We start from the raw sequence: 14,960 nt of genomic DNA, 5'->3' as shown, positions 1-14,960 counted from the left end.
ATTATTTTGAAACCTGGGATTTATGTGAACATATTTTGGATCATTTAGGCCACAATACAGTAATCCCTCGAATATCACGGATAATGTACACGAGATAATTGCGGGAAAAAAAACGCAAAGTAGGATCATCCCTATTATTACTACCATACTAGTATTAAGATTTGGTATTAAAGTGTAACCTACATGAACCAAAACATGTCAACATATTTGGCAACAGACCACTAAAACAGCTTCTGTGCCAACATCCCATGGGGAGCTCAAATCTAAAGCAAAAAGTAAACACTGCTGAAAGGTTAGGTAATTACCCAGCATTAACCATTGAAGTTAACCAAAAGAATTAAAAGTAAATAGGATATGCCACAGGATTGAGCCCTGTTGAATTCTGAACAAAGTCCATAGTGAGCAGAGATAAGCATTTTGTTCCTGCCTAAATGAGTTTTGTGGCACGGCAGTCAAAAGGAAACGGGAAGAGAAGAAGTGGTTTTGTGGAAGCTGCTCTTTATTTGAAAAAGAAAAAAAAACAAAATTTAAGTGGTCACCTGCTACAGGTTCTAATGACAGATCTGCAATTTCATCCTGAATCAGACATAATAGGTAGGAGTCAAATTGGATTTGAATCATGTTCATATTTCATACATCTTTCACTTTTGCAATCAAAGAACAGTCACTTTTTTAGTCTTAATTATTCTATTTACACAGAGCGCCGATCAACAGCGCTCGTCACTCCACCACATCCGCCGCCGCCCTGCACCAGCAAGCATTCATTTTGATCTTCTATACAATTCATTTACATCAAACATGCCAATCCAACACGTTTTGAAGAGCAGGGCGGCGAGGAAAGATGTGTGCAACATGAAGACAATTCTTCACATTCAGAGAGTAAAGGCAGCCTCGAGCGCGCTCGCCGAGTCGATGACGTGCCAAAAGCTATTAGAGCAAAATGGAGACCGCCGCCGTCAATGTCGGGATGGTTTGTGAAATGTTCCTCAACTTGCAAACAAACAAACAAAAAAAAAAAAAAAAAAGACCCCCTATATAGGCACAGAACGCATTATGTACGATTTAGCGCAGGGGTGGGTCACCCTTTTTCTAACATGTCCCCATGGGCAATACTAAATTTACAATAACAACAAAAAAGATCAAACTTGTTATTCCTTAATTATTATATATTATGAGCATGTGTTTAGGATTGAAATGCGTGCCATATTGTTTCCCTGCTTTAGTGGAAACCGTTGTACTCTCAGCACAATGGCGCCTGTGATTTTTTTTCTCTTTTTCCATCTAGCAATTGTAAAAAAAAAAAAAAAAAAAACGCAAAAAAAAAATATGAAGTCAATATTTAGTGCTCTATCATTCAGCTTAATAGGTGTCTTTTATATAATAACTATTTGTCACTCTACCTCTTGATGATAAGTTTTAATGCTCAAGCACTCCCACGTGTGTTCAATGCTCATTACTATGAACTGTTGATTTTACAATAAATCCCCACTCGAGCCCCTTTTATAACCATAAATAAATACAAACGACACACAGGGAATGTCTACTGTAAACACGGTAAAAAAGACAAACTAATCGGGTGAAAACGTCATTCGCATAAATACGGCATGACGGTTGGGGGGAGAAAAAAGGGAAGGTCGCTGTCGCCCGACAACCATTCCCTCTCCCGGCTAGACCAACACCCGACCCAAGTTTAGTTTTTTTTCTTCCAATGTACTTGTTTTTTTTTTAACCAAATACATAACATCAAAGTTTCTCAGCAGCAAAAACTTTACCTTTACAGATGACACTGTAAAATGGAGAGGGAATCCTCTTTGTTATGGTTAGTGACGGCCAACGTGGTTATTCACATGATTTTTAGAGGGGTGCTTTCTGTGTGTGTGTGTGTGTGTGTGTCTTTGTGTGAGTGTGTGCAAAGGGAAGAGGGGTGGGTGAATGTCCCTCCGGAGACCTGGATGAGGACAAAGCCTTTTGCTGCTAAGTGCTTCAGCTTTCCAAGAGAGACGAGCTCTTCAAAGTTACATGAACTGCGTCTGCAAAAGGAAAATGACACAAGTTAGAAGACAGGCTTTCATGCACATGGAATCAATTAAGAATACCATTTCAATGCAACTGTTGGATAAGCCCCTCTACACAGTGAGGTACACTAGACTAAGGAGCATAGATTCATTTAACTGTCTTGGGTCTCTAGTCGTGAATTTTATTTTTTTTAAAGTTTACACCCAAAAATGTGCTATATTAACAAAATTGCTTAGGAATATTTCTGTATAGTCACAAGGTGGTAATTGCTTTTTGGGAGTCAATTCCATTTGATTATACCTGTTTGATGAAAGCTCACATTTGGCTCACATTCAAACCCTTCCAGCATGAAAAGGTAATAACGCGTGCAAAGAAATTTAGTTGATATAATTAAATAGCTCTCTTCCACAGAAAATGTATTCTTCAAACTTTCTGATTTTCTTTATGTACAGCTAAAATAATGCTGCAGGAAAAATAATTAGTAGTTTGTTATTATCCATTGGGGGGGGGTGCTACTGCATGTGCCATTAAATATATTGTAAGACTATTGTAAATATTTAAAGGCAAGTGTCACTTTTTGAGTTATACAATGCAAAGTTATCACCCTGGGGGGAAAAAACTGAATGGGGGCTTAGAAAAGAGCTACCGTCTTAAATTCATTTGAAAAGAAAGTAGTACATGAAATCAGTTCATGGCAGTATGCAATGGGTGACAGAACAAAAGGGCAACGTGAGCCTCGTTCCAGTCAAAACAGTGAAATAAGCAAATAAGGATGCAGAGACAAAAGCATGTGGTGTCTTGGTTAGATGACGACAAAAGCGTGAAGATGGCATAAAAGAAGGCAAGCTGCCGCACACGAATGTTGATCACAGGCCACGCGTGCGATGCATCCCCCAGCAGAAGGGGGCATGCTGTACCTAAAGAGACGCTCTACAAGAAATCCTTGAGAGATAGGTGTGCAAACGGGTCCTGTCCGGGGGCTCGGAGAGGACTCTGGCTGGAAGGACTAGACGCTGCCGAGGGCTAGTAGTAGGAAGACACACAAACGGGAAGTAGGAGGGCCACAGGAGAGGTCAGAGTCAGACGGACGAAGGAAGAGGAGGATGAGATTAGTTCAGACGAACGACGATGTTAAAATCGAATGGTTTGGAATCAAAGCGGTCAAGGAAGGAAAAAGAAATAAAAAAGAACAAGGAGATGATGTGCAGTTGGGAGCCAAGACCCGGCGGGCTCACTTAAAACCGACATCATCTGTGTTGCGGCAATGTCGCAGCATGATGATTTCACACAAGCTTATACAAGTAATACTCAGCACACCCACCTGAGTGCTGGACACTGAGCCAAAAGGGTTGGGCGGCCGCATAACAGGTTGGCCGTACATCATGGCGGGAGGATTCATCATACCCATGGAGCCCATTTGTGGAGGCTGGAAAAGCAATATTTTTTTTCATGTTAAACATTGCAGTAAAAAAAACAAACATGATATAATATAGTATCATATTACTTACCATGCCATAGCTCATCATGCCTGTAGGTGTAGTAGCTGGAAACGCCATGATGGATGGTGGCTGTGAGGAAAGAGTTGTTAACGCACTGACGATTCAGAAAGTTGTATGAACTTAGCAATTGACCGAAATTTGGTCCAATGTATGAAATTCTGCACATGAACAAACCCAATAAGGAAGCACAATAGAAATGTTCCAAGTGGTTAACAACACAAACTGTGTTGTCATATTTTTAGCATTGGATGGCCAGCAGCAGTAAATGTTGGGACACATCTGTGATATGAGCCATAGTTTCCCCAGCCCAAGATATTCAATCACCATGGAGACAGGATTCCAGGTTGTTGTCGGGGCTGCTTTGGGTTGCCAATTGGTGCCGCCCGTCATCCTCTTCTCACCAGGCTGACTCCAGTGCATGTCACTGTGAATTAATGCAGCTAGAGTTGAGTGATTGTCAAGCAATGTAAATGAACTGTAGGAGAGGGCAAAACTGACTTCTTCATCGTGCCGTTTCCGATGCCAAGATCTGGTGAAAACAAGGAGCAGACGTTAGACATATACACTGAGACTTTAAGACCTTAACATTCTCAAGCTGTGTACATACTGCCGACAAGGTTGGCGAGGGAAGAGTCGAGGTCGTCCGACACCAGCTTCTCTGGTTGCTGATTGGACGACAGGATGGAACCAGTTACAGTTGGTTTTAAGATTCCTCCTGTGATATCTGACAAGACATAAGTCAAGAGTTATCACCAACCATTATTGACCTCAACATTTGAAAAATCCAAGTCATTGACCACTCTCCTGAACATGTATAGGAGAGCAATAATTCTCTTACTCCCTCCCAAAATGTTTTTGTCAAGTATATTTAATACATTTTTTATATCTTCTGGTGAAATAAAACTATTTGACAAGGCCTAGTTTTGTTTATAGTTTTTCTCCAACTGCTGTATTTGTTATTAGACCAAAAATGTAATTGGTTTTGGACACCCTGGATTGATGTTTAATGGATTTATTAATTATCCTCAATAAGCAGAGGTAATGCTTCTACAATAAAACTGCAAATAGTACATTCTATATGTAATGAAACCAATACATTGCCCACATGTTGCATACTCACCATCAGCATTGAGGCTGTTACTGCCTGTAGCCTTTGCTCCAAACACCGACTCAAAGTCCACTTGGAGACCACCTGCAGGTGGTTGGGGGGGAGGCTGAGGCGATGAGTATCCTTTAAGATGAAAAGAAGGCAGCTGCGATTAAGACAAGCGATGCCTCTCTAACGGGTCTCTGTTCTACAAGCATAGGAGTTGTTAACTAGCGGGTGGAGCTGGTTTCACAGAGAGAGCCTTTAATACCTCTGAATAGACCTGCTACAGTAGAGGGCTCTGTGGGGAAGGGAGCCTGGTGTGGGAGGTGCTGGGCAATGGACACTGGGCCACAGAAGGAGTCTGACACGCCACAGGAAGCAGAAAATTGAGAGGAAGAACCAGAGCAAAAAAAGTAAAAAGGTATTTCAGGACCAAGCCAAGCAAAGAGGTAGTAAAAAAATAGCCAGCAAAGGGGTCAAGGTTTTTAAAGTTACTAAAGAGTGGAATATTGAAAGAACGTCATTGTAAAAGGGAAAGGAGCAACTTAATATTATTAAGTCAGGTATTGCATAGTGTCCAACACTTGCAGGACTTGCGAGAGCCATTTTAGTACCTGAGATGGAGTGTTCTAGTCGCACTGTGCATTTGCTATTGGTTGAAACTGACGAGTTTGAGTCAATAAAGGGATTGTAACGATCTAGGGAATCAAACATAGTATTGGTCAAATGAAAAACATTAAAATGCTCTATAGCAACACACCACAGAACCAAAAGTCATCAAAATAGCGGCTTGGTGGGAGGGATCATGTTTTACAGCAGGAGAATATTCAGCTTGGACTGATTCCTTGATATAGAGAGGAAAGTTTTCACTGGGAAAAGGCAGGATTTTAGCAACATCCAAACTAGAGCAGTATGGGGAATGAAAAAGCTACATCATGCTTCTGCACGAACATGAGCGAGGACGATGAGGAGAAACAAAATGAGTCATTACCACCAAACATTTCATGAGCAGATGTCCTAGTGGAAAAGCTAACATCGTCTGAAGACACAACAGGTAAGTGAGAGGCATCGACAACGAGTTTTGAGAGGAAAGGGTTAAGGTTTGGCATGGACTCGTCTCCAGCTTCCGTGGAGGTGAAAGGATCTACAGGCAGGCAGAGAGAGAGAAAGAGTGAGACAGGAGAAAATGAAACAGACCAAAAAAAAAAAAAAAAACGAGTGGAGAGGAATTGGTGGACGTCAGAAAAATAAAGCATGCAGAGCAAGTAAAAAAAAAAAAAAATCCAATAAGAGAGAACAGGTGGCGCTCGAGAGCCGTGTCGGCGACGCTCTACCTGCCCACGCCGTCGCCACAGGAAGCCCTGACGAGGTGGACTGCATGGGTGGCTGAAACGTTGACTGGAGATCAAACAGGTCACTCTCCATTTTCACTGCCCTGTAAAAACAATGGATTAACATACTACATATTGACTTGTTCTAATTCACCATTCTATTAACAGAGTAACAAATAACTAGTGGTTATAATGCTTATTTTTATTTTTACTATTATTAAGCATAGCCATTTGTCCAATAAAAGTTTCCTAGTTACCCATTGGAACAGCTTGGCGTAGAGAAGAGATCAATAGCTGGAGCGGTGTTAATAGTTCCTCCCGCGGTGGAGACCGGCGACGTATCCGTAGTGGCAAAGGAGGGCCTCTTGGAGAGCTCCTTGAGTCTCTGTTCCTGCAAGAAGGAGTGAACACACTAAGATATGGCAGACAGGCAAAGGAGTGCAATAAGGTCAGCAAAACGTATTTATTTACTACCTTCAGTGCTTTGAGTCGGGCCTGCTCTTCTTCCAGCGCTGCTTGCTTCTCCCTCTCGTCTACTTTGGTGAAAGACATTCCCGTACTGGCCAGTGAGGACACGGCATTGGACAGAGTGCTGGCCCTGCAGGACAGACAGACTCGGGCTGGGATGCGAGCAATTGGGGCCCCCGAAGGGAATGTACTGTGACGGGCAAATTACAATACCTGCTGGCTGCCGTGGAGTCTTTCACCTTCTTGCCCTCTAGAGAAGCCAAGTGCTGCTCCAGTGCTTCTAGTAGGCTGCTTGGAGCCTGTCGCAGTAAAAAGAAAAAGTCAACATGCCACTTACACACCACATAACTAACAAATAACTTTTTGTGTATATGTGAACATGTACATGTACACATGAAGTACAGTGGTGGGCAACCATGCAAGATCAGATAAAGTATAATCCCAACGTTTATCAGGATCAATGGCATCCACTGAGGGGTTTTTTTAACATTTTTTTTCTTACCAAGCTCCAGTTTTAGTCCCCCCTGACCCCCTAAAATGTGTCTGACTCAGCAAATTATCTATAAATGGGTCTAAACACATTTTTAGTACTTCTCTTCAAACACAGTTCTCTTGTTTGGGAAAAATGTTGGGTTTCCCAACCTAATGTACAATTTTCAGTGTTAAGTCAACCTTTGTATTTACTTTTTCATGTTTGATCTGAAAACTCAGTGACTCAGTTGCCTAACACTGATGCACCAACGATTGCATTCCAACCATACAGGGAGTCCATCCGCATGAGAGCAACACATGTATGGGATGATTCACTATACCGCCGCACGTCAGAGGTGGGTTGTTGAAATGGGCCAACCACTAAGCACAAGAGGGCAGCCATTTTGCAGGAAATGAGCACTGATTTGACACCTCACTATGGGGAAAAAGTCCCCACTTATGTCTGTCTCTATCCATTTGACTGTTTCACACAACCAGGGGGGGGCATGCAAAAAATACAACAGCAAAGCGCGTCACAAACAGAATAAGAGTGAAATGATAGTACTTACACAGACCGTGAACTAAAGTGGAAAGATAAAGGGAGAATACAGAATATAAAGGTGGTGACAGTCAGGGCAGGAATCCCGTTTGAGATAGCGGAGCACCTAAAAGTACACTTGTATGCTACCATAACTGTCAATGTACAACACTGACTACTGACGAGGCAGCAACCTTTGTGTAGAACGGACACCTTTATTTACTGTAGAAGGGGGGTGCTTAAGAGGGTCGAAAGGGAATATTAAAGACGAAAAAAAGCACAGGAAGTGGTGCACCTCCTGTGAATGCATGCATAAGAGGGAAAGCATGCAAAGAGAAGACAGCATGTCCAAAATTGGCCATATTAAAACCTCACAGGTTGCAAAAAGAATATTGTTAATGTTGAAAGAGGCCTGTCAAATGTATTTGTTCAGCTACCTTATATTCACTAGAACCTCAATGAGTACATCAGCACTATCTAATGAGCTCAGCACAAGACCTGTAATGATTATGTTGCCTTCAGCGCTGTCAAGATTTATCATGATATAGTTTGCAGGGATGTACAACTAGACTGCATTTACAAGGAGCTGTTTCTAATAAATGCTTCTTATGATTTCAATCTTAAACAGCTCGTGTTGGATCTGCTTTACACATGTACCTGATGTTTTGGCCAGTTAGTGTAAAGCGAGTAGGAGCACGCGAGAGAGACTAGCTTGTAAGCTTACCTGCGAAAGGTCTGGAATGTCTCCTCGGTCAATGCCCACTTGCTGTTAGGGCACATAGCAAGCCAAATTACTTTTTTTTTCTTGTTCTCTCCCTGCGTGGGACCTGACAAACAGACTGTCTAACAGCATCATACCTCAGCTACTTTGAGGAACTCTGATATCCGGGTCATTCGGGTGAGGAATTTTTTGTAGATATCCAGGCCTTCTTTGCACTGGGTTTTCTTCATGTCAAAGTATTTCTCTGCGTGTCGGAAAAAAAGGTGAATAGTGCATGGCGGTGTGATTACAAGGAAGGGGGGGCAAGAAGCTTATTCTTACCAAGCAGGTTGATGATGCCTTCATTATAGGCAGCAAAAAGTCTGATGGAGTCTTTGAAGAGGAGCATGAAGGCTGCATTGATGACTCCATTAGTTAGCTCGTTGGCATTGACCTGCAGCAAAGCAATCGGCCATGGTTTACACGCGCACACACACACACATGACATTTATGTTTTTGTGGTGTTGGTGTGAGAAAGCATCAATGCAGCAGCCTTGTACAACAGTTTTTTTTTAGCTGCAGTGCCACAGGAGGCTTCACCTCCGACTCACATTGAAATCGAGGAGAGCGTCCATCTGGTTTTGAATTATAGGGATAGTCTTCAGCAGCTTCTCAGTATTCATGGTCCTCATGACACCATCCACTCTGTGAGGAGAGCAGATTCAGAAAGGTGGTTTAGACAAATAGTATTTTTTTTGCTCTAATTTTTGGCAGGTTGTGTTGTTTACTTTAACAATTTCAATGAGACTTCTTTTTAATTATGCTCATGTCGCTACTTTTACATTGCCAGTAAAATGTGGCATTCGTCCATGTTACTGTTGTTTAATGCCATTCCGTAATGTTTATTAAGGACATTTTTTCAGACGTTACCTCACATGCTGGGTTTGTTATTTTAAAGGTAAAGGGTGGGTGGGTGCAGCATGTTAACTGGAAATGCCCCCTCAAGCATTACAAAAAACAGATTGGACAATATGCAAAACTAAAATTGTGATCCTTTTTATTGGTAGGAAATATAGAAAGTATAAAGATTTTCTGTGACTTACCCTCTTTTAACTTTGGTGAAGTCAAAGGCAACCTGTCTGTACGAAACAGCTTTCTCATTCAGGTATCGACTGTACCTCCGAATAAACGTGGACATGTCATATCCTGAAATAAAAAAAATTACGTCACATCGTACAAAATGAGTCAAAATAACAACAGGCATAAGTGAGGTGTTGATGTTACCTTGCAAACCACTTTTATCCAAGAAATTGCTGAGGTTGAATAATGTGTTTCTTGAAGCCAGATACTGCACAAAACGCTGCAAATATGGATAGGGAAGAGCATTACTAAAAGGCATTAATCTAATAATACATGCAATCATAATCTACTTGAAATCAGTTTCCTGTGCTGTAGTGAGATTATCTGAAAGAGCTTTAGTGAGTGTGCATTTATTTGTGCGAGTCCTACCTCATTGCCATACACCATGAGGTGATGCGTGGTGATCAGCGACTTGAAAACGACCACCCAGCTGGTATTGGTGGTCCTCTCAAACAACGAGTCGGCCAGTTGCGGAATGTTCACGTTCATCTCGTTGGTGCAGTGGATCAAGTCTGATACAGGATAATAAAAGTATTATTGTTTCATCCTCCTTTCCTACGTTAAGTAATACAATGTAAATGTGCTGATACAATAACTTGTCTCCTGTCCATATGCTTGCTAAAAATAACCACAAGTAGGAATTCCAATCCATGAAAGTGATGCTTTTTTGGTGCCTTCCAAGCTAATGGGGCTTCTAATATTTTTATCTCCATCTACGCTAAACCCGGGATGTGATGTCATGTATTTCCAAAAGCACATTGATCCCATGTGCAGACCAACACCTGCTGCTGCTACTGCTGCTGGAGACTATGAATAAACAGAAGAGACCACAGCAGTGAGCAGCAAGATGAGTTTTGCATATCTCATGCTGCTATAACCGTATACTGTATATAGTAGGTCATGTGCATGTCACTTGCAAGGACGGAATTCTAAAGCAAATACAATGACAGGTCTACAATCATTCCATGAAGTCTTTTCTATAATAAAAAAAAGGTTAATAAAATATGCTCAAAATTGCATGGTTTGACAAAGAATGAAAATTGCAGGAAGCAGAGGCAAAGGGTCTGTGTTTTTTCTTTCTTTCTGAGTCATTCACATTACATTGTGCAACTCCCGCCTTGTCAAACAATTACATTCATCTATCCTTGTCGTCATTTTGTCCAAGGGAAAGCTCATTTTCTCACCTTATCAGCTATCTCACTGCTTAGCTACAACAGATGACATATGACAGCGTGTGTTCGGTCAAGCTAAATCAGAAAAACTCAGCTGATAAAACAAGGTCACTTTTCTCCTTTACTATTTTTTTAAGATCATTTTTGCATGACCATCACATTTTTTTTTTAAATGTTAAAAAACTAAATATAATTTCCAGCGACATTGACCATGTGTCTTTGGCAATGCTTATGTATTGTATATATAACCATAATATTTTTTATAGTCTTTTTTCTCCCCTTTATCCAAAGTTGAACCTTACAATCTCTTGATTTCAGAAAGAACAAAAGATCCACATTGGCCTCTCTTCAAGAACAATGAGTAAATACTGTGTTCAATTCATGTTTTCTGTTCACTGATAACGATTGCTGCCAGCTATCAGTAAATCATACATGGGCTGTCCCAGTTTTTTGTGGTTCATGTCATATTTTTTAACATGCCATGGGATACAAGTCAAAGATCCTCAGCAGACTTCTTTAAATTAAATGTCTGTGGCTTTTAGCAACACGGATCATCATATTGAAAGGTAATTGGGCCTCATCTTTTTCTGTCCTATATTTGACTCCTCAAAGTAGGACAGGATAACCTTCTTGGGAAGTGGCTGCTAGTTAGTATGGGTGACTGACCACGCGGCCTAGTGAAGAAGCGCGAAGAGGAGCATGAATATGTAGGAAGAAGCACCATGTCAACATGAATACTTTTTATATTTTTGGGGGAGAAGAGTTTTTTTTACGCCGTATAAATGTACGCTTGTGACAGCCAGGATAATTCATACAGAGGGGAATGACTTGCCTTGCGTCAGCATGACACACAAAGATAACCCGTAGTGAAATAAATCACGTTATGTGAGGGCTCAAAGAGCAATGTGAAAATCCGGGTTACCCTAAGTGCAATGACAACTAGCTAAAACAAATAAGGACAAATGGAGAAAAAAATCTTTAATAGATTATTTCACTACATAGTTACTTTAAGGCAGAATAGGTGTTTAAAACCAAGATTAAACTTCAAAAGTAAGGTCTTGAGTTCTGTTTCAAGTTGATATTGTAGTTGTGTTGAGATCCTGGATAAGGTAAAGTCCTTTTCATCCTTTATACCCACAACAAGTGCCATTGACGGCTATAAACGTCCAATTAATCTTGATTGAGAGCCATCCAAGAGCTCTTTGTCAAAATGGATTGCACATCTACACCATCAATGGCATTGAAAGATAAGCATTCCCAGATAGTCCACCCAGTTTAAATGAATTGAGCATATATTGTTGTCAATGGCAAGTGATGATCAAAATGTAGATTTTGATTTTTCATTTTTAAAATCACAATCTGTAAGGTTGCCCTTTACCCCCTAAGCTCTAAATATTAAATTATAAATGGTGACAGCTAAAGGGAACCACCTGAGCAGAACAACAGGTGTGCCCTCAGCCATCGAAACAAAACGGGACAGTTAGGTTCCTCCCAAATAATTAATCACAATGAAAAAGTAATCTTCACCCAAAATGAACAGACACAAAACATGATGATCGGCGAAGGCTGATTGTGCCATTTTTGTGAAATGTCACTACAGGGCCCTCGCTCATATTGTCATTTTAGGTCGTTAGCACTACTACGACTACAACTGTCGGCTTCAATTACAAACTGACAGGTAAAGCGTGACTAAGACATCAAGTAACGCAATTGATCCACCCCAAACAGCACTAAACATGGATCGATGAGTTACCACAAAACATACGTGCGTGGATCTGTAGCTTAGTTAGCTGTATTAAACGCTAAACGTGGATCTTGATGTCGTTCCCTAGCGTTGGCACGTTAGCGGCGCCTCTGGCTTTAAGGCCTAGTACGCGAAGCCGCCATAACGCACACCGATGGGGCTTTTAGCATCATTTTACACACGATCGGGAAGAACCAAGACATTTAAACATACTTACAGTCCAAATGCTTCTTCTTGGGGCCCATGATTTCGTGAGTGGTGGCCTTGCATACTGTTTTGGATACGGCAGATCCCGTTACGCTGTGCTGGGCTGCCGTTATCCGGTCCGTAATGCTCTGCCCGGACATCTTCCCCTCACTCAGTACAACACAAAAAAAGAATCCCAGGGGCGAAAGCAAAGAAAAAACCCACACACACTTGCCGGCGTTTATCTTGGTCAATGAGTTCCTAGCGGAAGGGAGACTAAAACGTCCGCCTCCTTCCGAAAACCTGGCTGGACTCCTCCTGCTTGAAATGAGAGCTAAGCTAGTTGGCTATTATAATGAGGGCGGAATGTGGCGACAATAACAACAAACGTTCACAATGTGTCGTTGCGCTGTTAGCTGTCCGTCACACATTCAAGAGTTGCGGTGTTCGCAAACATCTGCCCTGGCTATCACGATCACTTTCATCCCGCTGTGGCGCTCCGGATGCCTTCCCCGCATCAGCCTGCCTACGGCCGCTCCGCCTCCTGGTGCCGCCGTCGCCGATGTAGCGCAATGAAGCGACGGAAGAAGTACGCAGACGGGCCCGAGGTGGGGGAAATGGCGGTACTTGTCAAGAGAACACGGCGTCCCGCTGACCCAGGATCAGATGGCACATTGTTCGCTGCGTTATAGGTTCACTACAACAACTGATCCCAGTCCAGCCAAATGCATCTAATTCAGTTTTACTTGACGCGTAACCAAAACGTTTTTATTTACCCATTGGCTGTAGAATGACAGCGCAATAATTCAAACAAACATAAAATGACCCAAGTAAAAATAAAATAGCTTGTTAAGTTTCAATTTTAATTTGGAATTCAGTAATTGGCTGCCAGTGACCGAGATAGACGTCCAATTCTTTAGAATTGGAACAATCATTCTCTGCCAGACGCTCCAGCTCAAATGGATTGGACATCTAGTAATAGTAAAAAAAAACAAATGATTCGTTTTCTCATATACAGCAGTGAAACACTCATACACACTGTGAAGCATTCATTCACCCCTCCTGCTTACATACAAACCAATTAAATTAGCTCATACACTGCAAAGACACATGGTGAGAGCATTATTTTCCATATGTGAACCAGTGAACAACCTCAAACAAACACTGGTGCCAAACATGCAGTAAGGGCGACAGATTTTACCTGCCGCATCACTTTTTAGGCCTGCCAAAGTAAATTATGGTGTGTTGACTTCATTCATTTTCCGAACCGCTTAACCAGAGTACCCCGAGAAAACCCATGCAAGCCCAGAGAGAACATGCAAACTCCACACAGTGAGGACTGACCTGTGGTTGAACCCTCCACCTAAGAACTGTAAGGATAACCATTCATCCGACAGACTTGCAAACATTTGGATTGCAAATGATCTGGTGTAAATTTCAATACTGATGGCTGTAATTTAAATACAAACATGACTGTAGCATCCATGGAAAATCCACATTGTTGTTCACTTATGCCAGGAACCATAAAATAACTGTTTAGCCTTAAACTTCCTTCTGAGGTGTGGCCTTTGAACTCAGAATAGTATATGTAGTAGTAGTACTACAGAGGAGTCTACAGCTGTGGTGCAGTGAGAGACGCTCAGCACAGAGGGGCAGCATAGATACATGTGTACAGTATACAGCAGTTGCTTAAATTCAATATACATAATCCTAATTTAACTCATTGGCTGCCATCCTTCCCAGTCAAAATAGATGAGACCAACATAGCCAATGATTTTCACTTTAAAATATTTTTTTTTATAAAATACAGTGCATGAAATGAGTTTTTGTCTTTTATTTTTATAATTATTTACATATTGAATAATAACTCCCTAAGATACTTCTCTATTATATCAGTGGATGGGTTTTTGTGTCCCAATAGCCAAATGGTTTGGAGCTATGTACTTCTTATCAGGTCAACCATTTTAGAGCAATATTAAATAATGAGGAAAGTGCATTTTTTCCCTGAACACTTGATACATACTGTCAACTTGACCCGAGACGAGGTACCACACAAAGTCACCTCAATGTTGTTCGAAATAATGAGGAAAGAGCAATTTTCCCTGAGCATATGGTACATACTGTCAACTTGACCTGAGACGAGGTACCAGACAAAGTCAACTCAATGTTGTTCCTTGGATGACAATTTGGTCTGACTGAATGACCTGATGAAGATGATGATGATGCCAACTTGGCCATTCCGTACCCTTAAATCAGATGGTGGACTGCCCTCTGGGGGTCAGGGATGAAGATTAATGCCCCCAATTCCATGCCGCTGTCAACTCTCCAGATCAACCACCAGACTATGTCGGGTTAGCAGAATAGAACAATGTTATATCTTCAAGAAGTCAATATTTCATGGCAGTGTTTCCAACTCAAAGTCCACATGAACAGAGATCATCTATAAACAATTGATATCCCTACCAAAATATTTCTGAACACTTACCCTCTGTCAAGATAGAACAAAAAAAAAGGTCTTTGGCTTTTGGAATAGCATCTGACTTCCCCGGACGAATCCCAGCAGGATTTGCCTTTGATGAAGGCTTCACTTTCCCGCCTGTGTTCG

At 41.5% G+C, this 14,960-nt stretch overlaps 1 protein-coding gene across 16 annotated transcripts; it reads right to left on the bottom strand.

Annotated features, from left to right (window-relative positions):
- Nucleotides 1-478: 478 nt before the first annotated feature.
- picalmb (phosphatidylinositol binding clathrin assembly protein b) lies at nucleotides 479-13,006 on the bottom strand. 16 transcript variants are annotated; one of them, XM_077722334.1, is made up of 24 exons: nucleotides 12,387-13,006; nucleotides 9,623-9,765; nucleotides 9,398-9,473; nucleotides 9,217-9,319; nucleotides 8,725-8,818; nucleotides 8,456-8,567; nucleotides 8,272-8,378; nucleotides 8,138-8,179; nucleotides 7,445-7,456; nucleotides 6,618-6,703; nucleotides 6,411-6,534; nucleotides 6,194-6,321; nucleotides 5,940-6,040; nucleotides 5,597-5,749; nucleotides 5,220-5,303; nucleotides 4,874-4,966; nucleotides 4,636-4,746; nucleotides 4,123-4,239; nucleotides 4,014-4,044; nucleotides 3,840-3,939; nucleotides 3,525-3,584; nucleotides 3,338-3,442; nucleotides 2,934-3,039; nucleotides 479-2,030 (listed from the first exon to the last, which is right to left on the bottom strand). In XM_077722334.1, exons 1-23 carry the CDS (start codon nucleotides 12,514-12,516, stop codon nucleotides 2,947-2,949), a joined length of 2,205 nt encoding a protein of 734 aa, XP_077578460.1. In that variant the 5' UTR covers nucleotides 12,517-13,006; the 3' UTR covers nucleotides 479-2,030; nucleotides 2,934-2,946. The 16 variants fall into 16 exon arrangements, with proteins under 16 accessions (XP_077578460.1, XP_077578458.1, XP_077578457.1 ...); XM_077722332.1 differs by having other exon boundaries at nucleotides 6,194-6,327; nucleotides 12,387-13,004; XM_077722331.1 differs by having other exon boundaries at nucleotides 6,194-6,327; nucleotides 9,217-9,473.
- Between the last annotated feature and the right edge of the window lie 1,954 nt (nucleotides 13,007-14,960).

The sequence above is a fragment of the Stigmatopora nigra genome, chromosome 8 (genome assembly GCF_051989575.1).
Source record: "Stigmatopora nigra isolate UIUO_SnigA chromosome 8, RoL_Snig_1.1, whole genome shotgun sequence".
Taxonomy (NCBI): domain Eukaryota; kingdom Metazoa; phylum Chordata; class Actinopteri; order Syngnathiformes; family Syngnathidae; genus Stigmatopora; species Stigmatopora nigra.
This window is presented reverse-complemented; position numbering and strand designations above follow the sequence as displayed.